This window comes from Mytilinidion resinicola, assembly GCF_010093595.1.
Source record: "Mytilinidion resinicola strain CBS 304.34 unplaced genomic scaffold BDZ99scaffold_16, whole genome shotgun sequence".
NCBI lineage: Eukaryota > Fungi > Ascomycota > Dothideomycetes > Mytilinidiales > Mytilinidiaceae > Mytilinidion > Mytilinidion resinicola.
Window position 1 is genome coordinate 349,903 of NW_022985452.1, and position 16,990 is coordinate 366,892.

At 52.2% G+C, this 16,990-nt stretch overlaps 7 protein-coding genes across 7 annotated transcripts; 2 read left to right on the top strand and 5 right to left on the bottom strand.

Annotated features, from left to right (window-relative positions):
- Positions 1-2,831: 2,831 nt before the first annotated feature.
- On the top strand, positions 2,832-5,441 carry BDZ99DRAFT_479539 (uncharacterized protein; the record flags this gene model as incomplete). The annotated part of the gene is made up of 1 exon (XM_033722244.1): positions 2,832-5,441. The coding sequence occupies one exon, from the start codon at positions 2,832-2,834 to the stop codon at positions 5,439-5,441; it is 2,610 nt and encodes an 869-aa protein (XP_033573235.1).
- A 417-nt stretch (positions 5,442-5,858) lies between these two features.
- BDZ99DRAFT_538460 (uncharacterized protein) lies at positions 5,859-7,944 on the bottom strand (the record flags this gene model as incomplete). The annotated part of the gene is made up of 7 exons (XM_033726638.1): positions 5,859-6,009; positions 6,045-6,537; positions 6,594-6,741; positions 6,777-7,197; positions 7,251-7,552; positions 7,605-7,779; positions 7,832-7,944. 7 exons carry the CDS (start codon positions 7,942-7,944, stop codon positions 5,859-5,861), a joined length of 1,803 nt encoding a protein of 600 aa, XP_033573236.1.
- A 1,226-nt stretch (positions 7,945-9,170) lies between these two features.
- Positions 9,171-10,819, bottom strand: BDZ99DRAFT_449022 (methionine aminopeptidase 1; the record flags this gene model as incomplete). Its single annotated transcript, XM_033718095.1, has 5 exons — positions 9,171-9,547; positions 9,600-10,146; positions 10,197-10,510; positions 10,561-10,609; positions 10,667-10,819. 5 exons carry the CDS (start codon positions 10,817-10,819, stop codon positions 9,414-9,416), a joined length of 1,197 nt encoding a protein of 398 aa, XP_033573237.1. The 3' UTR covers positions 9,171-9,413.
- A 322-nt stretch (positions 10,820-11,141) lies between these two features.
- Positions 11,142-12,641, top strand: BDZ99DRAFT_479542 (peptidase M24A, methionine aminopeptidase; the record flags this gene model as incomplete). The annotated part of the gene is made up of 4 exons (XM_033722245.1): positions 11,142-11,184; positions 11,246-12,390; positions 12,445-12,531; positions 12,585-12,641. 4 exons carry the CDS (start codon positions 11,142-11,144, stop codon positions 12,639-12,641), a joined length of 1,332 nt encoding a protein of 443 aa, XP_033573238.1.
- An 87-nt stretch (positions 12,642-12,728) lies between these two features.
- Positions 12,729-13,896, bottom strand: BDZ99DRAFT_465916 (uncharacterized protein). Its single transcript, XM_033720654.1, has one exon. It carries the CDS (start codon positions 13,675-13,677, stop codon positions 12,865-12,867), a length of 813 nt encoding a protein of 270 aa, XP_033573239.1. The 5' UTR covers positions 13,678-13,896; the 3' UTR covers positions 12,729-12,864.
- On the bottom strand, positions 13,781-14,819 carry BDZ99DRAFT_465917 (acyl-CoA N-acyltransferase). Its single transcript, XM_033720655.1, has 2 exons — positions 14,407-14,819; positions 13,781-14,357 (listed from the first exon to the last, which is right to left on the bottom strand). The coding sequence occupies exons 1-2, from the start codon at positions 14,717-14,719 to the stop codon at positions 13,921-13,923; spliced, it is 750 nt and encodes a 249-aa protein (XP_033573240.1). The 5' UTR covers positions 14,720-14,819; the 3' UTR covers positions 13,781-13,920.
- Positions 14,820-15,315: 496 nt separating this feature from the next.
- BDZ99DRAFT_501173 (uncharacterized protein) lies at positions 15,316-16,154 on the bottom strand (the record flags this gene model as incomplete). The annotated part of the gene is made up of 2 exons (XM_033723788.1): positions 15,316-16,095; positions 16,146-16,154. 2 exons carry the CDS (start codon positions 16,152-16,154, stop codon positions 15,316-15,318), a joined length of 789 nt encoding a protein of 262 aa, XP_033573241.1.
- Positions 16,155-16,990: the final 836 nt, after the last annotated feature.

The following is a 16,990-nucleotide window of genomic DNA, read 5'->3' on the forward strand; positions in this document are numbered from 1 at the left end:
ATCAAGCAGAATCTGGTGAATGGCTTTCCCAGACGAGTTGATGGATAATTGTCGTAGCATACTGCTCAAGATATAGGATGGTGTTCGTCTCGTCTCCTCGAGTTTGTTGCAGTAAAAGTACGCGAGTCCTTCGTTGGACTCTCCTCGATTGCGTAAACCAGTCAATTGATGAACAACGGTGGCGACAATCTTGGTCTTTCCAGCACCAGCTAAGAAATAATTTAGATGCAAAAGAGGCGTGTTGGGCTACGGCATGACTTACGGATACCGTGGAGCCAGAGACTTGAATTCTTTGAGGATTTTCTCCACTCCTGAAATTCCTTTCGACGGAGGAACCATAATCCCGTCCCTTTAACCCTTCCCTCCAATGCTGACCAATGGTAATCTGCACGCGGGGTTCTGGACACCCAGTCGAGGGTCTCGTTTCTTTCGGCTCGCTCGGATCGTATCCATAAGGTTTCGAGTTGGTCCTGCATGACCCTCAACGGCATAAGCAACTCATCCAACTGCAGCTTGATCTTTTGTTGAAAGTCAACATTGCAAGTTATATGATAGTTATTCGCGTCGGTCTCTGTCTCCTGTGCAAGGTTTTTGAGTGTTTTGATATGCTCGTTGATCTTGTCGGGGTTGAAGATTGCAAGGGCTGCCCTTTTGATAGCGCCTTTATCAAAGAGAGGCAACGCAGTAGCTAAGAATCGAAAATTTCAGTATAGACATTGGTGAGAGCTGACCGGAGATTCGCTGCGGCTTGCAGCGAAGGTAGGTTGGGTTCGTCAAGGTCGAAAGTCTCGTAGATTTTGCACCTGTTTATGAGGGAGCACACTCTCTCCACGCCACAGAGTAAATATCCCGCTTGCTCGCTTTCTGCGATAGTTGCCTCGATCATAAATTAGGGCTTGCCAGGGGTATTTTCAATAGAGGGCAACAATACTTACTTGTAAAAGAAACCTCACAGCAGCCCATGGAAGTGCAACATGGACGGGATCACAGCTAGCAGCAACATCACCAAATGCTTTGAATTTTTGAATCCAGAATACGACCTTGTTTGCCACATCTCGCAGCACTACCTCTTCTTGGCCTAAGGTGAACTTCCAGCGTTCGTTCTGACATTGCGTTCCCTTATCTGCCGCAAGCTGGGACAGGCTATCAAGCTGATTAAACACTGGTCCACCAGGCTGTAGCTGAGACGAATAAGTTTTGATGATATCCTGGTCCTCCTTGGTCAGATTCTGGAAAGTCTGGCCCCAGAAGCTCAACCGGTTTAGATGGGCGGCTGCCTGTGTCGGTTGCGAGACACCAGGTTGATAATGAGAAATGATAGGATTGGCGTGCTCGTTAAGTGGCTCTGATGCTTTCGATGGAGATGGCGTTGGAATTGTGGATTTTGGAGGTGACGAGGGACGTGTTTGAGCGGTGGTTGGGGGGATTACGACGGGGGTGGCTGTTCTGTCGTAGCGCTCCGCGGACCTTGATTTTCCTCTTCCGAACCACCAACATCGTCTTCGTCCACCAACCATCTTTACTGCGTTTCTCCAGCACGTCTTCTTAGGCCTCGATCTCGAACTTCAGCTCCCAGAGGATGGATGTTTCTGCTCTGCACAGAGAGGCAGTCTCGCGGCCCATAACCCGCTCCGAGAGGTAGTTGCACATCGGGGTACGGGGAGACATGGCCATCAGCATGTACGACTGAATGCAACAAGATGCAGACGTTTATTTCCTACCGTGGAACTAGTGAAACGGTGTTGCATACTCCGATAAGACCTCCAAAAGCGCTGCACTGGATCTGCTGCATCCACGGCAAGCTAATAGGCAGATTCGAGACTGTCCCTATCACGAACTTAGATTAAAAACTCCATCATTGGGTTCTATTGTGGGACAGCGTAACTATGTACTAAGTCTAGAACGGCCCGCAAGGATGCAGCTTTCCTCGAGTAGTATCCTCTCCCGAGGCGCTTTGCACAGCTGCGTCGATCAATATCGGAGGTCGCCATATTTTACATTGTAGCTGTGTTAATAGGTATAACACTCGTGGTTCCACTCGTCTGCGATAATGGCTTGTGGCATATCATTGAGTGAGGAGTCAAGTGAGCCCAGTCATTCGTTTTTAGGGTACAAGGATGGTGATATCAACTCTAGCAGGCTCCCGATAGGAACATTTCCTTCCTTCCATTTATCTTGATACAACCTCTCGTGTACTTCGTTACCCCGTTCTCTTTCAGCTCTTGCAAATGCTACCATTCTTTCTAAAATGTCATCATTTCTATTTTTGAAAAAAGGACTTTTGAGAGCTCATCTATTACGGTTCTTGCCCGGTCGACTGTGTCCAGGCAGCCGAGTCTACATCTTAGCTCAAAGGACATCGCTATAACCATTCATTCTATGGCTAAATAAGGCATTTATGGAAAAGAAGGTCGAATATCACTCGCCATGGTAAGAGTTGAGGAATATGGCCTACCATGAGAACCTTCATAGTCAAAGAGCAAAGAATTGTTCAGACGGAAAGGAAAAGCTACTCCCGAATCATCCATCGACAGTCTGATCATATATCGAGGTTTCATGTCTATCCACGCGTAGGGATGCGAAATGGCCTAATTGGCAAGCTGTGGCCCTCAAGGATGGGAACCGAGATCGCAAACATCAGGATGAGACTAACCATAAGACAAACCATGAGACAAATCATACCGCAAACTGCACAGTAAGGGCATGGGAAGCACTTGGAAAGCTATATGAGGACCTACAGAGCCCTTACCAAACTCCTAAATCGACTACCAGACGAAATTGAGTACCGATCTGGTATAAACAATACGGCGAAATAGTTCACTGCTTGCAGAATGCATCAGAAACTCTACGAAGACCCTAGCGGGCGAGCTCACTGCCCCGTCAAACCCGCCGCTGCCCTTGCTGCCGCCGACATCTGGAGAACAAAGATTCACTGGCAGAGAGCAGAAGTTGGAGCGCAAGCAGCCTATAAATATCCCTTTATACCGCAATGCAGCCAGAACATACCTCCTCACACTTGCAAGCACCACAACGCCCGCTACCACGCCCACCACAACATCAGTTCCCACCAACCGAGCCTCAACATCGACTTTGACATCCCGATCTTTCTCCCGATACCGCAACTACTCTTCCAAATCAACATCCTTAATCGAAACATGTCAGGCCAAGGTTCTTCGGGTGCGCCCAACAATTGGCGCATCATTGAGCGCATGCCAGGACAGTGGACTTCGTTTACGCATAGCTTCCACCAACCGCAAACAACGGAGGACACATATCAGAATGCACATCCCGCCAATGGTAACCCTGGGTCTCAGAACCCACAGGACTTGTTTACTGGAGGCAATCAGAGCCAGGGGGCCGTGGGGGCTAATGGAATTGCAGGCCCAGAGCATGATTTCCTCGACCATGGGATTGCTGGAGGCTACGTTACGCGAGGCCGGCGCGTTGGAGGAGATACTGCTGGAGGAGGGTTTCGGGGCTCGTCTTTAGGGGGTGGGCTGTTCGGCGGATCTGCGCGACCTCGTGGGGCAGCAATACAGCCAGGCCTAGAAAACGTCGCGGAGGAGGACGAGACCGTCCTTGAGCATCGGAGTAGTAATGGTCTTTTTGGTTCAAGGCCAAGTTTCGCCTCGTCTTCCCAGAACCAGAGACACCAGCCTCATACCAACCTCTTCACTGAGGGTTACGAGTGGACCCAACGACACGGGATCTGGGACGATAGCAGGTGGCCTTCTTCCCCTGAGCACGACGTACTGGCGCGTCGTAGGGATCCAGTGGCTCGAAGCCCTACCGCTAGTTCGCCCTCCCAGGGACGTCGAAACCCTGGCGCAACCAACGCGACCGTGACGATCAATGCCAACACCGTCAACGTGACCGCGATGAATGTCTCCCCAACCAGTGACGCGACGATCACTGACAATTCAGGTGGCATTCGGGCCAATAACCGCACAGGGAGCAGGCGCCGGAGGAGGTCGTCAACTCCCCCTGAGAATGAGGGGCTGCGATTTTCTTCCTCTGGGCTAGGTGTGGGCTCCCAAGAACGACCAGCACGACGCGCGCGATACTTTTCATCAACCCATGAGCTTGATGTGAGGGAGCAGCCCCATCCTACGGGCCGATCTGCATATGCTCCTAGGCGCACTCCACCGACTCGGGAGCAGCCAGGACTTCAGTCAGCTGGCCAAGTCCCGCAGCAGAGTGCCACTTCCAGGGCCTTGCTCTCCGTGCTAGACGCGCCACAACAGAGTGCACCACGACAGAGTGCACCACAACAGAGTGCCACATCATTGTCTTTGATGGCTATGCTGGACGGCAGACACACTAGACCGGGCGTCCCGCAAATGCGACAAGCCCCTCCCATCCCCGGCGTACCAGCACGCCCCCACAATATCTACGAACTGGTCGAACTGCAGCGCCGGCAGGAGTTGTGGGCATCTGGCCCAGTGCGGACCCCTTTCACGCGCCAAGAACTCGACCACGGCCGAATGCGCACCATCGAATACTGGCGCGTCAAGCACCACCAAGAGCAATTCCTCAGTCAGCCCCCTGTGGACCCCATCGTCACCGAAGAGCGCCGTGGCCGCCGCGTCCCCATCTTCCAGACGCAGCCTCTAAACAACGATATCCATGTCCCCGGCTACCGCTTCACGCGGGTGGGACCCCGCCTGAGAGCTGACCAGCAGCGTCCTTTCCGCCCCGACGGATGGACCGCCCCGCGCCGGATGGCTCTTCCTAACCAGACTCCGTACGATCGTATGGAGTTCAACGAGAACGTGCGTCGTGCACAGGAGGACAAGGAGCGCCGTCGGCGGGAGGTGCAGCAGCCGGGACTACGTCCCCCGCCGAACCTTCTCCCGGACACGCCGGAGGGGTTCGCGAACCTGAGGTGGGCAGTGGAGGGGGGCTCTGCAGAAAACGTTACGATGCAGTTGCTCGAGCAGATCCGTGCGAGGGATGAGGCGGCTAGCGGGAGCGTTCAGGGGGCCTTCGAGACTTTCCGAAGAAAGGCAGAAGCAGAGAGGGGGCTGGAGCAGGAGGAAGAGGAATTGGCGGAGAGCGATGCCCCCGTGCGCCGCGGTGAGGATGCGGCCTTGGCGAAGTTCTTGCGAGAGAGACGCGCCCTGGAAAACGCTGCACGCGCTATGGAAGCGTTGGACGCGTTGAGGGCGGAGGCGTGGGAGGTTTTCTGGGAGGCGGCGGAGGTCGCCAGGCTGAGAGAGGCGAGAAGGGCGGCGCGGGCGAGAGTGGCGAGTGATGCCGCGGGGATCGCGAGGCTAAGGATGGTGGAGAGATCTACGAGGAGTAGGGTCAGAGAGATGGACGCGGAGAGGCGTGAGAGGAGTCGTCTTGCGGCCGCCGCCTACGATCGGAGGACGAGAGAGGCGGCGGAAGAGGGGAAGCGCCAGCGGCGAGAGTCGGAGGGAGTAGGTGGGAGTAGTTAGGATCCCTAGCAACAATAGGGGCGGAGGAACCAGAGAATGTGTGGCTGATTGTATTTTATACTGATGCTGATAGAATGGCTACTGTATGGCTCTTTTCTGTGGTTAGATTGGGAGAGCTCGAGGTTGATATTACTACTATCCTGTCATGGCTGTGATATTCTTGAATGGTTTTGAAATGAATGGAGTACATTGACACAAAGAATCTTCCTATGAATGGTATAATCTTGATTTGAAAGAGCATGCATAACTTAGAGCCCTCAAAGGGCAGGAATAATCAGCTTTCACCTGAATGGAGAGGGGGTGACAATATACAACTCACCAGTAAATCCCCGATCATGTTTTGATTCCTGAAATATGTGGGAGTTGAAAATCATATCAGACATTGCCTCGACCATTGCAAAAAAAAATTGCAACACCTCATTGATGAGCATCCGATATCCCCACCAATATCTCCGCCCTCCTCTCCACCACCGACCTCTTTTTCGACGTCGTAGTAGTCACAACTGCACTCAACCCCCCAATATTACTCCTCGCCTGCACACTAGTCGGCTTCTTCGTACTCCTCGCACTATACGTGCACATGCCCGGATTCGTCCCCTCAACATAACCAGCTGCGTCGTCCCGCCCAAGATGAGCGTCATGGCCGTATTGCTCCCATCCACAACATTCGAATGCAGCGTCACCGCAATCGTACCCCTTTGGGTGCTCGCCCACGTGTACGTATCAATGACCACGACGTCGAGCTTTTTCGGATCTACTCTGAATGTCACGGTGTCCGTGCTGGATACGCTGGGGCTAGATTTGAGCGAGATTTTGAGGGAGAAGGTGAAGGTTGTAATGGTGGTGACAGCGGGCGTGGTAAAGGAAGCCGAGGGTTTATCAGACCCTGTGAGAGTGACTGTAGGCGAGCCGGCGATCTGGGTCCAGGCAAAGTTGAGGTCGGCGTTAGTGAGGCTGGCTTCGGTGTTGGAGCCGACCAGGGTGACGAGAGCGCCTTTGCGGACGTCTGCAACTGTGTTGACTTTGGCAATAGGAGTTGCGACGGGAGTTGGGTTTGTGGTGCACGTCGACGGGATGGCAGCTGGTGGTGCGGGACCTGGATATGGTGGTAAGCATATGTACACAACTGTGATCTTGTTATATAGTACTTACCAGGGAATGGGCTCAACTGTCCATAATAATTTCCATCGTCGTTGATTCCATTGAAGTCAAAGGGCGGTTGTTCGACACCAGGCACATTCGGTTCTGGGAAGACCCATGCCGTGATTGGCTGCACGAATTGGCTAGCGACGATTCCATTCTTTGTTATCACTTGAGGCGTATTAGCAGTAATACGCGGTGCTCCCTTGTATACCTGGATAAAGTCGTCGAGTCTGCGCGGAAGATCCATTTGCCCCGAAGGTCACCAGCTTTTGGAATTGCGTTTCCAATGACTCTTTCGGTGATATCGCCAGTGCATGGATCAACATCGATTGCGTTGATGGTAACAGAGACGCCAGAGGACGTGAAGTCAGATAGGTAGCCGATGAATCTAGTGTCCGCGAATTCTGCGGCAGGCTTGTTATCAAAAACAGCAATGAGGGCGTCTTCAGCTCTAATATAATTTGGCACGGTAGCTGAGGCTTTCGTGGTGATCTGGACGTTGGGCGCAATAATGCTGTACACGAGCATCTTGCTATTTGGAAGTTTGATACCACCAAACTTAAGGAAGTCGCCAACAATAAAAGGGGCTATGACGAGAGGATTAGGGGCCTCACTATGGTAATAGTTAGTATGTATCTCTGCTTAGATCTAATATAGTATGCTTACAAGCTCAACTGTCCAGCAGGGCGATTTGAGGAAGGATATTTCGGATCGTCGCCAGACCGAGGAATGCATATAGGAAATCTGGAAAAGGCAGTGATGCTTGGGTTCTCGTCATCGGCAGTAAAGAGCTCGTTGCCAGTAGTGCCCTTTGAGCAGACGCTGTTAGGATTATTGATCCGGACTATTAGGCCTCCGAGAATCGACAAGGTGCCAGCTGCGGTGTCCACGGCCGAGATGTAGCCTTGTCCGAACTTCAGAAAAAGTTGTGAAAGTTGGATTTGTCCAGCAATTACCTTTCCGTTGACCTATAGTGAAGTTAGTTTATTGCATCAGACGATCGTTTCAACCTAAATATACTACTTTTCCAGCAACAGAGACTTCGTAGCCACTCAGACCTGCAGCAGCCAACTTAGGAAAGGAAACCCATGCTGCTGGGAACTGTACAATCAAGTTCTTGGGAATGGTCACTGTGAAGCCATTGACAGAGTTCGTGCCTCCGGAATTATAGTCGGATGCATTAACGCTTCCAGGGCTATAGGCAGTTAGCTAGATGCTGCATCGGATGATTGTTGTCTGAATTATACCCATCAAGTACACCATTAACCAAGAATGGTGAAATGTTAGGGATGGGCGTCCCTGCCAAGACTAGAGACAGAGACGACACTAAGGAAACTAGAATGTAGAATTGAAAATACATCTTGTCCTCTGGCGCAGTGATCCGGGCTGCTCTAAGTCAAGCTTTTACTCTTCATTGCAGCATCTTTAGCCTTTTTATAGATACGAGACTCTGGTTAACTGGACCACTAACTAACATACGGCTTGAAATCGCCTAAGCTCAGCTCCGTCAACGTATAGACAGTCAATTGGAGGAGACGAGCGAGGCGAGTTCGATCTGGATTAGGGAGCTGTTCAGAGCTCTAGCCTCCACCGTTCTTCACGATGGAGATGAGCTCTGCCAAACCACTGTCCCTTCCAATATTTCCAAGAAATTCTGCATGAACGGCCGTCAGTGATACTGCCACATAGACTCGGGCGCATGGACTAGATGCTATACTCTCGCGCTTGGCACTAGGGTCGAGGCGATCATAAGCATCTTTCGCCAGGGTTTTCATGGCACGAGAGTGGATATAGAGTACCAAGAATGCGGCTTGGTGGAACTCTTCCTCTTGGTTTTCTTGGGGCCAAGCACGGGAACGAGCTGATGAACTGTTCGACCATTTCCAAGAGACCCAGCGACTCAGCCGCAGGCAAGATCTCCACAATTCCAGCCTTAATATGGAGAGAGACTGGCACTTTATGAAAGCGTTACAGATAGCCGATATGCTTACTCTTATCTGCTCAGTGCCTAGGAGAATTTCAAGATGGCGTGTAGCGGCCTCTTTCCCGGCAGATCAGGTACCCGCTGCAGAGGAGGAGCCTCGAAGAGCATATTAAGATCAAACCGAGCAAAGACTTACTCTCGATACTGGGAATCCGGAAAAGAGCACAGGAAGATACAATGCAGCGCAGCTAAGATGGGGCTGGATGACCGGTACAGAGAAGGAAAAGAAAGAACTATTTTTGGACATTTCTGAGGGACGGTCCGGGAATGGTTACCGGCGACTCTTTCTAGCGCAGACTTTGGAAGGAAATGCAAGCTTTCCAGGGTGATCCCACATTTGACGAATGAAAGAGGAAATATTACAGTGCCCGGAGAATCATGCATGACACGACGGAATGCTGAAGATCTAGATCTTGCCAGCTGAACGCGGAAAGGAACGAAAACCGCGCACCACGCGGGACGACACAATAATGCTCTTGGCAAGCCATGACATGTCAGGATGCGAGCTGGGCTGAAGGTCGTCTTGTGGGGGATAGAATGAATGGAGCGAAGGATGTGTCGGGTGCAGCCGCTCGCGAAAAGAAACAGCTTGGCGTTTGAATCACGAGCGTTAGTTCCGCAAGGGTAGTTGCTGTTATCTGGATGAAGTATATACGCATTGAAAAGGCATGAAACCTAGTCATTATGGACTCAGATAGTGCAGTCCTCCTTCAATATCGAGTCCAAGTCCAAGGTCACGTGACTATGATGTCTGACGGGCCTGGAGCATCTCCTGTTTTGCAATACCTGATCCACCTGATCAAAACTCCATACACTCTCCTTCAACCTCGCATCGATAGATCGGACTATACGTTGGAGGTACTATCAGCTTTTGCTATCTCGTTTGTAGTAGTGGGCATCGGTATTGGGCCTCCTGGAGAACTTTCGCTTGCCGCAGTCAAGACCTCGACGCCTGTTTCTGTAACAAGCAAGGTATGTTCTATAGCTAAGTTAGCATTGGGCCATAGACACGAAACGTTGCTGGTACACACCAAATTGAGCAGTCCTTTTGCCATCAACCGTAACATTTGTCCAATTGTCCGGCCAATACACTTCCCTCGGTCTTCCAAGCGTAAGGATCGGCTCGATCGTGAAAGTCATTCCAGGTTTACAAACTCCCACCGCCCTATTCTTGCCGTAATGCGGTATCCACGGCGGGGGATGGAATTCGGTGTTGATGCCATGGCCACCCCAGGTCGCGACGACACTGCAGTTTCTTGACTTGGCATGCTTCTCAATGACGCGACCGAACTCTCGTATTGGAGTGCCGGGCTTTACGAGCTCGACTGCTTTATCCAAGCATTCCCGTGCCGTTTCGACGACTCTGACCGAGTCTGGGTCCGCTTTGGCTCGATCGCCCACATAATACGTTTCGTTGACATCAGCGTGATAGCCCTCGTGATACAATGAGATATCGAGATTGAGGATGTCACCATCCAGGAGGATGCGCTGGTCCGGTATCCCGTGGCAAACCACTTCGTTCGGAGAAGTACAGAGCGATTTAGGGAAGTGATTATAGTTCAAGGGCGAAGGATACGACTATGGAAGTCAGAAATAGATGAGCTTCATCTGAAGCAAGTCGTGCTTACATTCCGTTCTATGCAAGCTCTGTGGCAGACCTCGTCGAGGTAATCGGTGGTAATGCCCGGCTTGAGCTCTGCAGCGGTGATGTCCAGTACTTCTCGAGCTAATTTGCAAACCTTACGCATTGCCTCCTGCCCCTTGGCGTCTAGAATGTCTATTTTCGTCCTGTTCAAGCGCTGCTCACCTTTTGGTATGCCGGTCACGGCCCAGTCAGGGTGTTTGATCGACCTGGAGACGGTGCGCTTCGCAGAAAGGGGATAGACAGGCCGGACAGGGCCGGTGAAGGAATACGTTGGGAAAGGATTGTAAGCTGCGGTAACTGGATCGATTTTAGACACAACTCCAGAAGGAATGATTTCTAGATGTTACCATCTTGTGTCTTGCCTTGCGCCGTTTTGTGTAGGGTCCTGTGTTCGTTCTACATCACGAGATTTGTCAGCCTGAAGTCTAAGTAGGAGGAGGGTACGTAACAAACCCAGTTCCTCTTGAAGCAATCTTGAGAGCAGAAATAGCTGTCGCTCATGCCCATCTTCAGACATGTTGGGCACTGTAAAGCTCCAGCATCCTTTTCGCAGTCTGTGCCGAGACACTTTCTCTTGGATGGTAGTTCTGGTGAATCATCGGCCATCGTGGCAGAGCTCGCTTCCTAGGATGGAACTCAGCGACAAAACCGAGAGATGGTCCGTCGCAGAGGTGGAAGCGCGAAGAAAAGTTTTTGGCTGGTTTTGTTCCAGTCAAAGTACAAAAGTGTCGTGTAAGAAGTTAGCCCCACCTCGCTTGATTCTATATGAGGTTATCGGTGTTGAACTCAACTCCGACCATCAACTACGGCATAGAACCATGTGACGACGTCAGCTCCTACGTCTTTGAAATCTGGCGGGGTAGTAGCTGGTGTTGAACTTGACTGATTCCTTTCCACAAAAATTTAAGAGACCACTCCTGTCGCTAAAATGGCAGCCAAAGCCTCCGTTGATGAACTCAAGATACTCAACGGTGTGTCATATGTCTCTTGAGAACATTAGGAAGCGACATTTACTAACTGGAACATGTATAGTCAAGAAGCCTGATAGCGTTAACGGCTCCGCCGGTGCTAACGGAACCGCAAACGACGATGCTGCAGAACACTCTGGCGAAGAGCCGGATGACGATGCTGACGAACCTGGCCCTGAGCCATCTGCTGCGAAGAAAAAGAAGAACAAAAAGAGGAAGCCCAAGAAGAAGAAGGTCCCCATTGTCCAGACCGAACCTCCATCAGTCCTCATATCCCAACTATTCCCAAACAACACCTACCCCAAGGGCGAAGAGGTAGAATACAAGGACGACAACCTGTACCGCACCACCAACGAAGAAAAGCGCCATCTAGACAACCTCAACAGCGGCTTCCTCTCCGACTACCGCCAAGCAGCCGAGACGCATCGCCAGGTGCGCCAGTGGGCACAAAAGCACATCAAGCCCGGCCAAACCCTCACCGAGATCGCCAACGGCATCGAAGATAGCATACGTCGCCTAGTCGGCCACGACGGCCTATCCGAAGGCGATGCTCTCATAGCCGGCATGGGTTTCCCGACCGGCCTGAACCTCGACAACATCGCGGCCCACTACAGCCCAAACGCCGGCTGCAAGAAGGTGCTCCAGCAGAACAACGTCATGAAGGTTGATATCGGCGTGCATGTGAATGGTCGGATTGTTGACAGCGCCTTCACGATGGCGTTCGATCCCATGTACGACAACCTCCTCGCTGCCGTGAAGGACGCGACAAACACTGGTGTGCGCGAAGCGGGGATTGATGTCCGCCTCGGCGAGCTGGGCGGGTATATCCAGGAGGCTATGGAAAGCTATGAGTGCGAGATCAATGGGACGACGTATCCGATCAAGCCGATTCGCAGCTTATGCGGTCATACTATCTTGCCGTACAGCATCCACGGCACCAAGAGTGTGCCCGCGGTCAAGACGAACGATATGACCAAGATGGAGGAAGGCGACATGTTTGCTATTGAGACGTTCGGCAGCACTGGGAATGGCCGGTGTGTCGATCAAGGGGAGGTCTCGCATTATGCTCTGCGTAGGAATGCGCCAAAGGTGGACCTACATTTGTCGTCGGCTAAGTTGCTGTTGGGTACTATCACACAGAATTTCGGCACTCTTCCCTTCTGTCGACGGTATTTGGACAGGATCGGACAGGAGAAGTATCTGCTCGGTGTATGCCAAGCCTAGCGCTCAAATGTACATAAGGGGTGGCTGACAAACAGATAGCTAAGCAATCTCGTCAAATCCGGTATTGTTGAAGACTACCCGCCTTTGGTTGACAAGAAAGGGTCGTACACAGCCCAATTTGAGCATGTAAGTAATGGTCTCGGTGCGCTTGGACGATCCTTATTAATGAAACACACAAGACGATCTTGCTCCGACCTACCGTGAAGGAAGTCATTAGTCGTGGAGAGGACTACTAAGTAAGTGAGGATTTGTTATGTCCAAAGTATATCAGCGGTTCATAAATGGCGGGTTTACACGCGGATCATGATGATCAATAAATAGCACCACGGTAGATCCTGAATTAGCTTGTCTGCTCTCTTCCAGCGGCTGGACTGCATTCTCATTGTAGTATCGTCTGAGCACTTTCGTCGCGTAGTATTCTAGCCTTGGGTTCAATGTCGCTTCCTCTATCATCTTTGCCTACATGCCAAAATGCGAATGATGAAACGGTGCGAAATAAGGAAACAACCCCCCACGATCTGGCATGTAACCCCCTGCCTGCCTAGATCGAGGTCGCGGAGATCCATGCTGTGCTTGAACTGAATCATCCGAGCTACTAGGTGATGTCGAAACACTATTCCCCGGTGAGATGCTCTGCGGACTACCCGGAACCGCAATCTGATTCTGCGAAGGCCAGGATCCACTCCCATTTGAAGAAACCGATGCGGTATCGCGACTCCAATCATCGCCGGCAGCAGAACGCACACTACGCCATCGCGGAGGATTAAACGGTGGGGGTGAGTACCCCGCAACCGAGGGAGCTATAACCGCACGTAATCGCGCAAGCTCTGCATTCTCATGCGCGTAGAAGTCCGCAAGAATCTCAGGCGTCGGATCCACGAGGTTCGGAAACGGGTCGCGGATGAGCTCAGGTGGGATTGGCGGTGGAGGAGGGGGCTCGTGAGTCGGTTCCGGGAAGACGTCATGCTCCATGGTGACGTGCCTTTGATAGAGAGGGACATCGGCTCGCGACCTGGAGTGACGGTGCTCGGGCGATGGCACCCCGAAGAGATCGGTAGGGTCTTCGCCTACGAAGAGAGAGAAGTGTTGGAGGGGAGGGGGGAAGGGGTGGTGCGGAGGACAGTCTGGACAAGGTACGTTTACGTATGTGATAGCGGTCTTCCAGCCTGGGCAGTTTCCGGGTCGGAGCCCGCGTTTTTGGACACATAGTCGTATGTTAGGGTCGTGGTAGATTGCGTTGCATGAGCATACGATGCAGTTGAGGAAGCACATTAAGAGGACGGGTGGAAACTGTTGAAATCTGGAACTGAGTGTGAGATGAAATGTAGCCAAGCGGACCGCTCTTTGATATATGAGTAAATCTGTGACAGCTCACCAAGGACACGTATTTTGCTTGATTAGCCGTTCAATCTCTGCGAGGGCGGTTTGTTCCAAGAAAGTTGGCCCCTGTCCACGTGATTGACACCGTTTGCCCGGTTGCGATTGTTCCCGAGGTAATCAATCATCTCAAAACGGCTACGACGGTCCCGTTTCCTTCTTTTTCAACTCCGCCTTCCCATCCTCCCCTCTCACCAACCACGTCCCCTCCGCCCCCTCCGGCTCCCAAAGCATCGCCACCCCCTCCAACCCCTCCACAATCGCTAACCGCTCGATCTCCTTAAACCCCAACTTCGCATACAGACCCCGCCCCATCACGCTCGCCTCCAGCGTCACAGGCATCTTCTCCTCCTCAGCAATCCTCTGCCCATACGCGACGAGCTTTGCCCCGATACCCCTTCGCTGATGCTTAGGTGACACGCCAAGCAACCCTAGATACCAATACGACTCGAGCTGCGAGGTAAACTTATACTGCGTAGCCTCACGCATGATCTTCGCGCGAGCAGGGTCAGACGCGCGGTCTAACGCCTTCTCCTCATACCACTGCTCCCAGCTGAGTAGATACCGATCCAACCCTGCTCTTCAATCAGCACAGCACAGCTCAAAACGCTCTTCTCAACGTACGCTTCGCAATCGAGTCCTGCCGCCATCTCGCAGCCTTCTCGTCGCTTCCTTCGCGGATGTAGAACGCGAAACCTAGAATCTCAGGCGCGCCGTTCCATTCCGCGTCGCCGGGTTCCGACTCTGCGACGAAGCCGTGGGAGCCCAGCTGGACGAGCCGCGAGCGGAGCCGGATGAGCTGGAAGCGGCGGAGGTCGTTGGGGTATTTTTCTTGATGGGGGTAGAGCCATGTGAAGAGCTCGTCGCCGGAGAAGGTGTCGTGGACGATGGGGGCGACGGATGAGAGGTCTGCTCTGATGAGGGGGCGGATGAGCATTATGATGCAGGGAGAGATAGGGATGGGGATGAGACAGTCAGACTAAGGGAAGAGCTATAATTGCGAATATAAGGAATTTATGAGTTTTGAGAGATTTTCGGACGAGTAGGTAGTTTAAGTACATTTTCGGGGCGGCCGAGATGTTAAGTAAGCAAGGCTGGGCACGGTGGGGATGAGTCACGGAGGCTAGTGGTGACTCTGCTAGTGGCGTTACATTCGCCATCTATGCCTCGAGAGGAGAAAGTGATTGTTGGGGAAGTGTTGGAATAGGAAGGTCGTGGATAATTGACTTGACGTCGAAGGAGACTTCGTGGAGTGAGTGGGACGCTTCGCTAGCGTGACTCATTGGGTTTAGCGCAATAGGGCTCTGTCTTATTTCCAAAGTCAAACCTCATACCTGACCAAATCATCAGTCAAAGTTACTCTCCTTTCATTACACAGGTGATCAACACAATGGCGTACCGAACAAAAGTCGAAATACTTAGGGCCGTGTTACTGCACACCAGGCCCCGCCATCTCCAGTAGCTTGCGAGGACATCCCGGTTGTCAAAATTGCTTCATTTCCTCATATTCCCTCTCAATCCAGCAAGATTGCACTATCCACAGGCGTAATCGTAGTCGATCCGTCCGCAAGCCTCCCCGAAGCCCCCGTCAACCCAACCAGCCCAAAACACATCCCAAAAAGCCCCCCACGGGGGATCCGATCCCCATCGCCACCCCACCCCATTGCACTTCTTCGCATCTGGCGACGTGAGTACGTTATAGCTTGCACACAAGCCGATGCAGGCATCAAACGACGTCGTGTAGTTCCCGAAGGCATTTGAAGGGTGAGTGTCGAAGAGGAAGCTGCAGTGCTTCACGAAGCGCTGTTCTGGAGAGACGGAGATGGTCGTCGTGCTGCCATTGCTGGAGGGGCAATCGCGCACAATCGTCAGAGACGACGACTCTATTATCGTGCCGGTGGTAGATGCTGTTGGCACGGCCGTTGTGGATCCAGATGCGGTCGAAGACGATGCGGAAGATGCTGTTCCCGTGGCGCTGGCGCGATACGTCGAAAACGCCGCGGTGACGGCACTTCGCTGTGCGTCTGCAATTTTGCGATTCAATGCCGCGAGCGCGGCGCCCATGCCTCCGGCGACGGCGCCGACGATTATCAGGATGCAGAGTAGGCCGCCGAGTATGAGAAGAGTGGGTTTCTGCAGGTCCAGAATCCTCGCTTTCTGGCCTTGTGGCTGTCTCCTGTTTTCATATGTCAGGTCGTAGACACCTGGAGGACGCCTAAGCGCCTGCCCTTGCAATGGTTGCGAGTATGGATTGTGCCCGAGTGTCGAATCGGGGACATGAGGGAGGCCGTCGTAAGAGAGGCGGCCTTGGTCCTACGCTAGATCAGTGGGAGCACCTATCGCTGGAAGGAAGAGTCGCGCACCGTGTCCATGCTTATTAGTGGGGAGTCCAAGACGTAAGATTTGGACTCCGGAGTGTTTTTTGTTGAAGTTCGAGGGAATTCGAGATCTACTAGAGAAAGAGATTCGGGACGGTAAGCTATAAGGCTCCAGGAATACCATGCTCAACCACTGTGCTAAGCCGTCTGATACGACTATCTATGATGTTACAGCAAACGCTGGTCGCATGATAGCTGCATTGTCAACGTTCTAATACTGCCATTGGTTATTCGGAATACCACATCAGCTAGGCGCGTCCGGTTCTACAGCATCTTTTTACGTCCGGTGAACATAGCGCTAAACCGAGTCGATCCTTGTATACCTCTTTTCTGGGCTAGTACTTAGCCGACTTGAGGATTGATTGGCCAGAACGTTGCTATATCCCCCTAAAGGCGCCCGGAGTTGCTCCCTTATACGGCAAGTCTGTGGCTTAGTATTAGAGAGTGACCACCGGACATGAGGACATGCTGTAGCGCGGATTTAAAGCCACAGGCAAAATAGGTAAGATTAGAACGGAAGATACTATTTCATTGGCTAAAGTCTTCCCGGGGCTGAGCTTAGTCCACTAAAAGCACGGTACCCCAAGTTTTACCGCTACGGCTGACTTGGTGGCTTGATGTTCGCGCTAAACCACTGGATGTGCCTCTTCTGTATCGGCTTGCCTGTCTGCAGAGGCATGATAGGGCATGGTGTTCTAAGCACGCGAAGCTGAAACTCAGCCTTGCAGGCCTCTCGGAGTATTCAGCGAGCACGGGCAAGGAAAATGACGCCCACCTTCATCTCATTATTACTTAGCTGAAGTTTGTACCTTAATCTCGTTTTCGAGGGC

Excerpts from the sequence above, each read along its gene's own strand:
- BDZ99DRAFT_465916 (XM_033720654.1), bottom strand. The coding sequence starts at position 13,677 with ATGTGCTTCCTCAACTGCATCGTATGCTCATGCAACGCAATCTACCAC.
- BDZ99DRAFT_465917 (XM_033720655.1), bottom strand. The coding sequence starts at position 14,719 with ATGCTCATCCGCCCCCTCATCAGAGCAGACCTCTCATCCGTCGCCCCC. Across the intron at positions 14,358-14,406 it reads GCAGGACTCGATTGCGAAGC|GGTTGGATCGGTATCTACTC; the intron begins GTACGTTGAGAA and ends ATTGAAGAGCAG.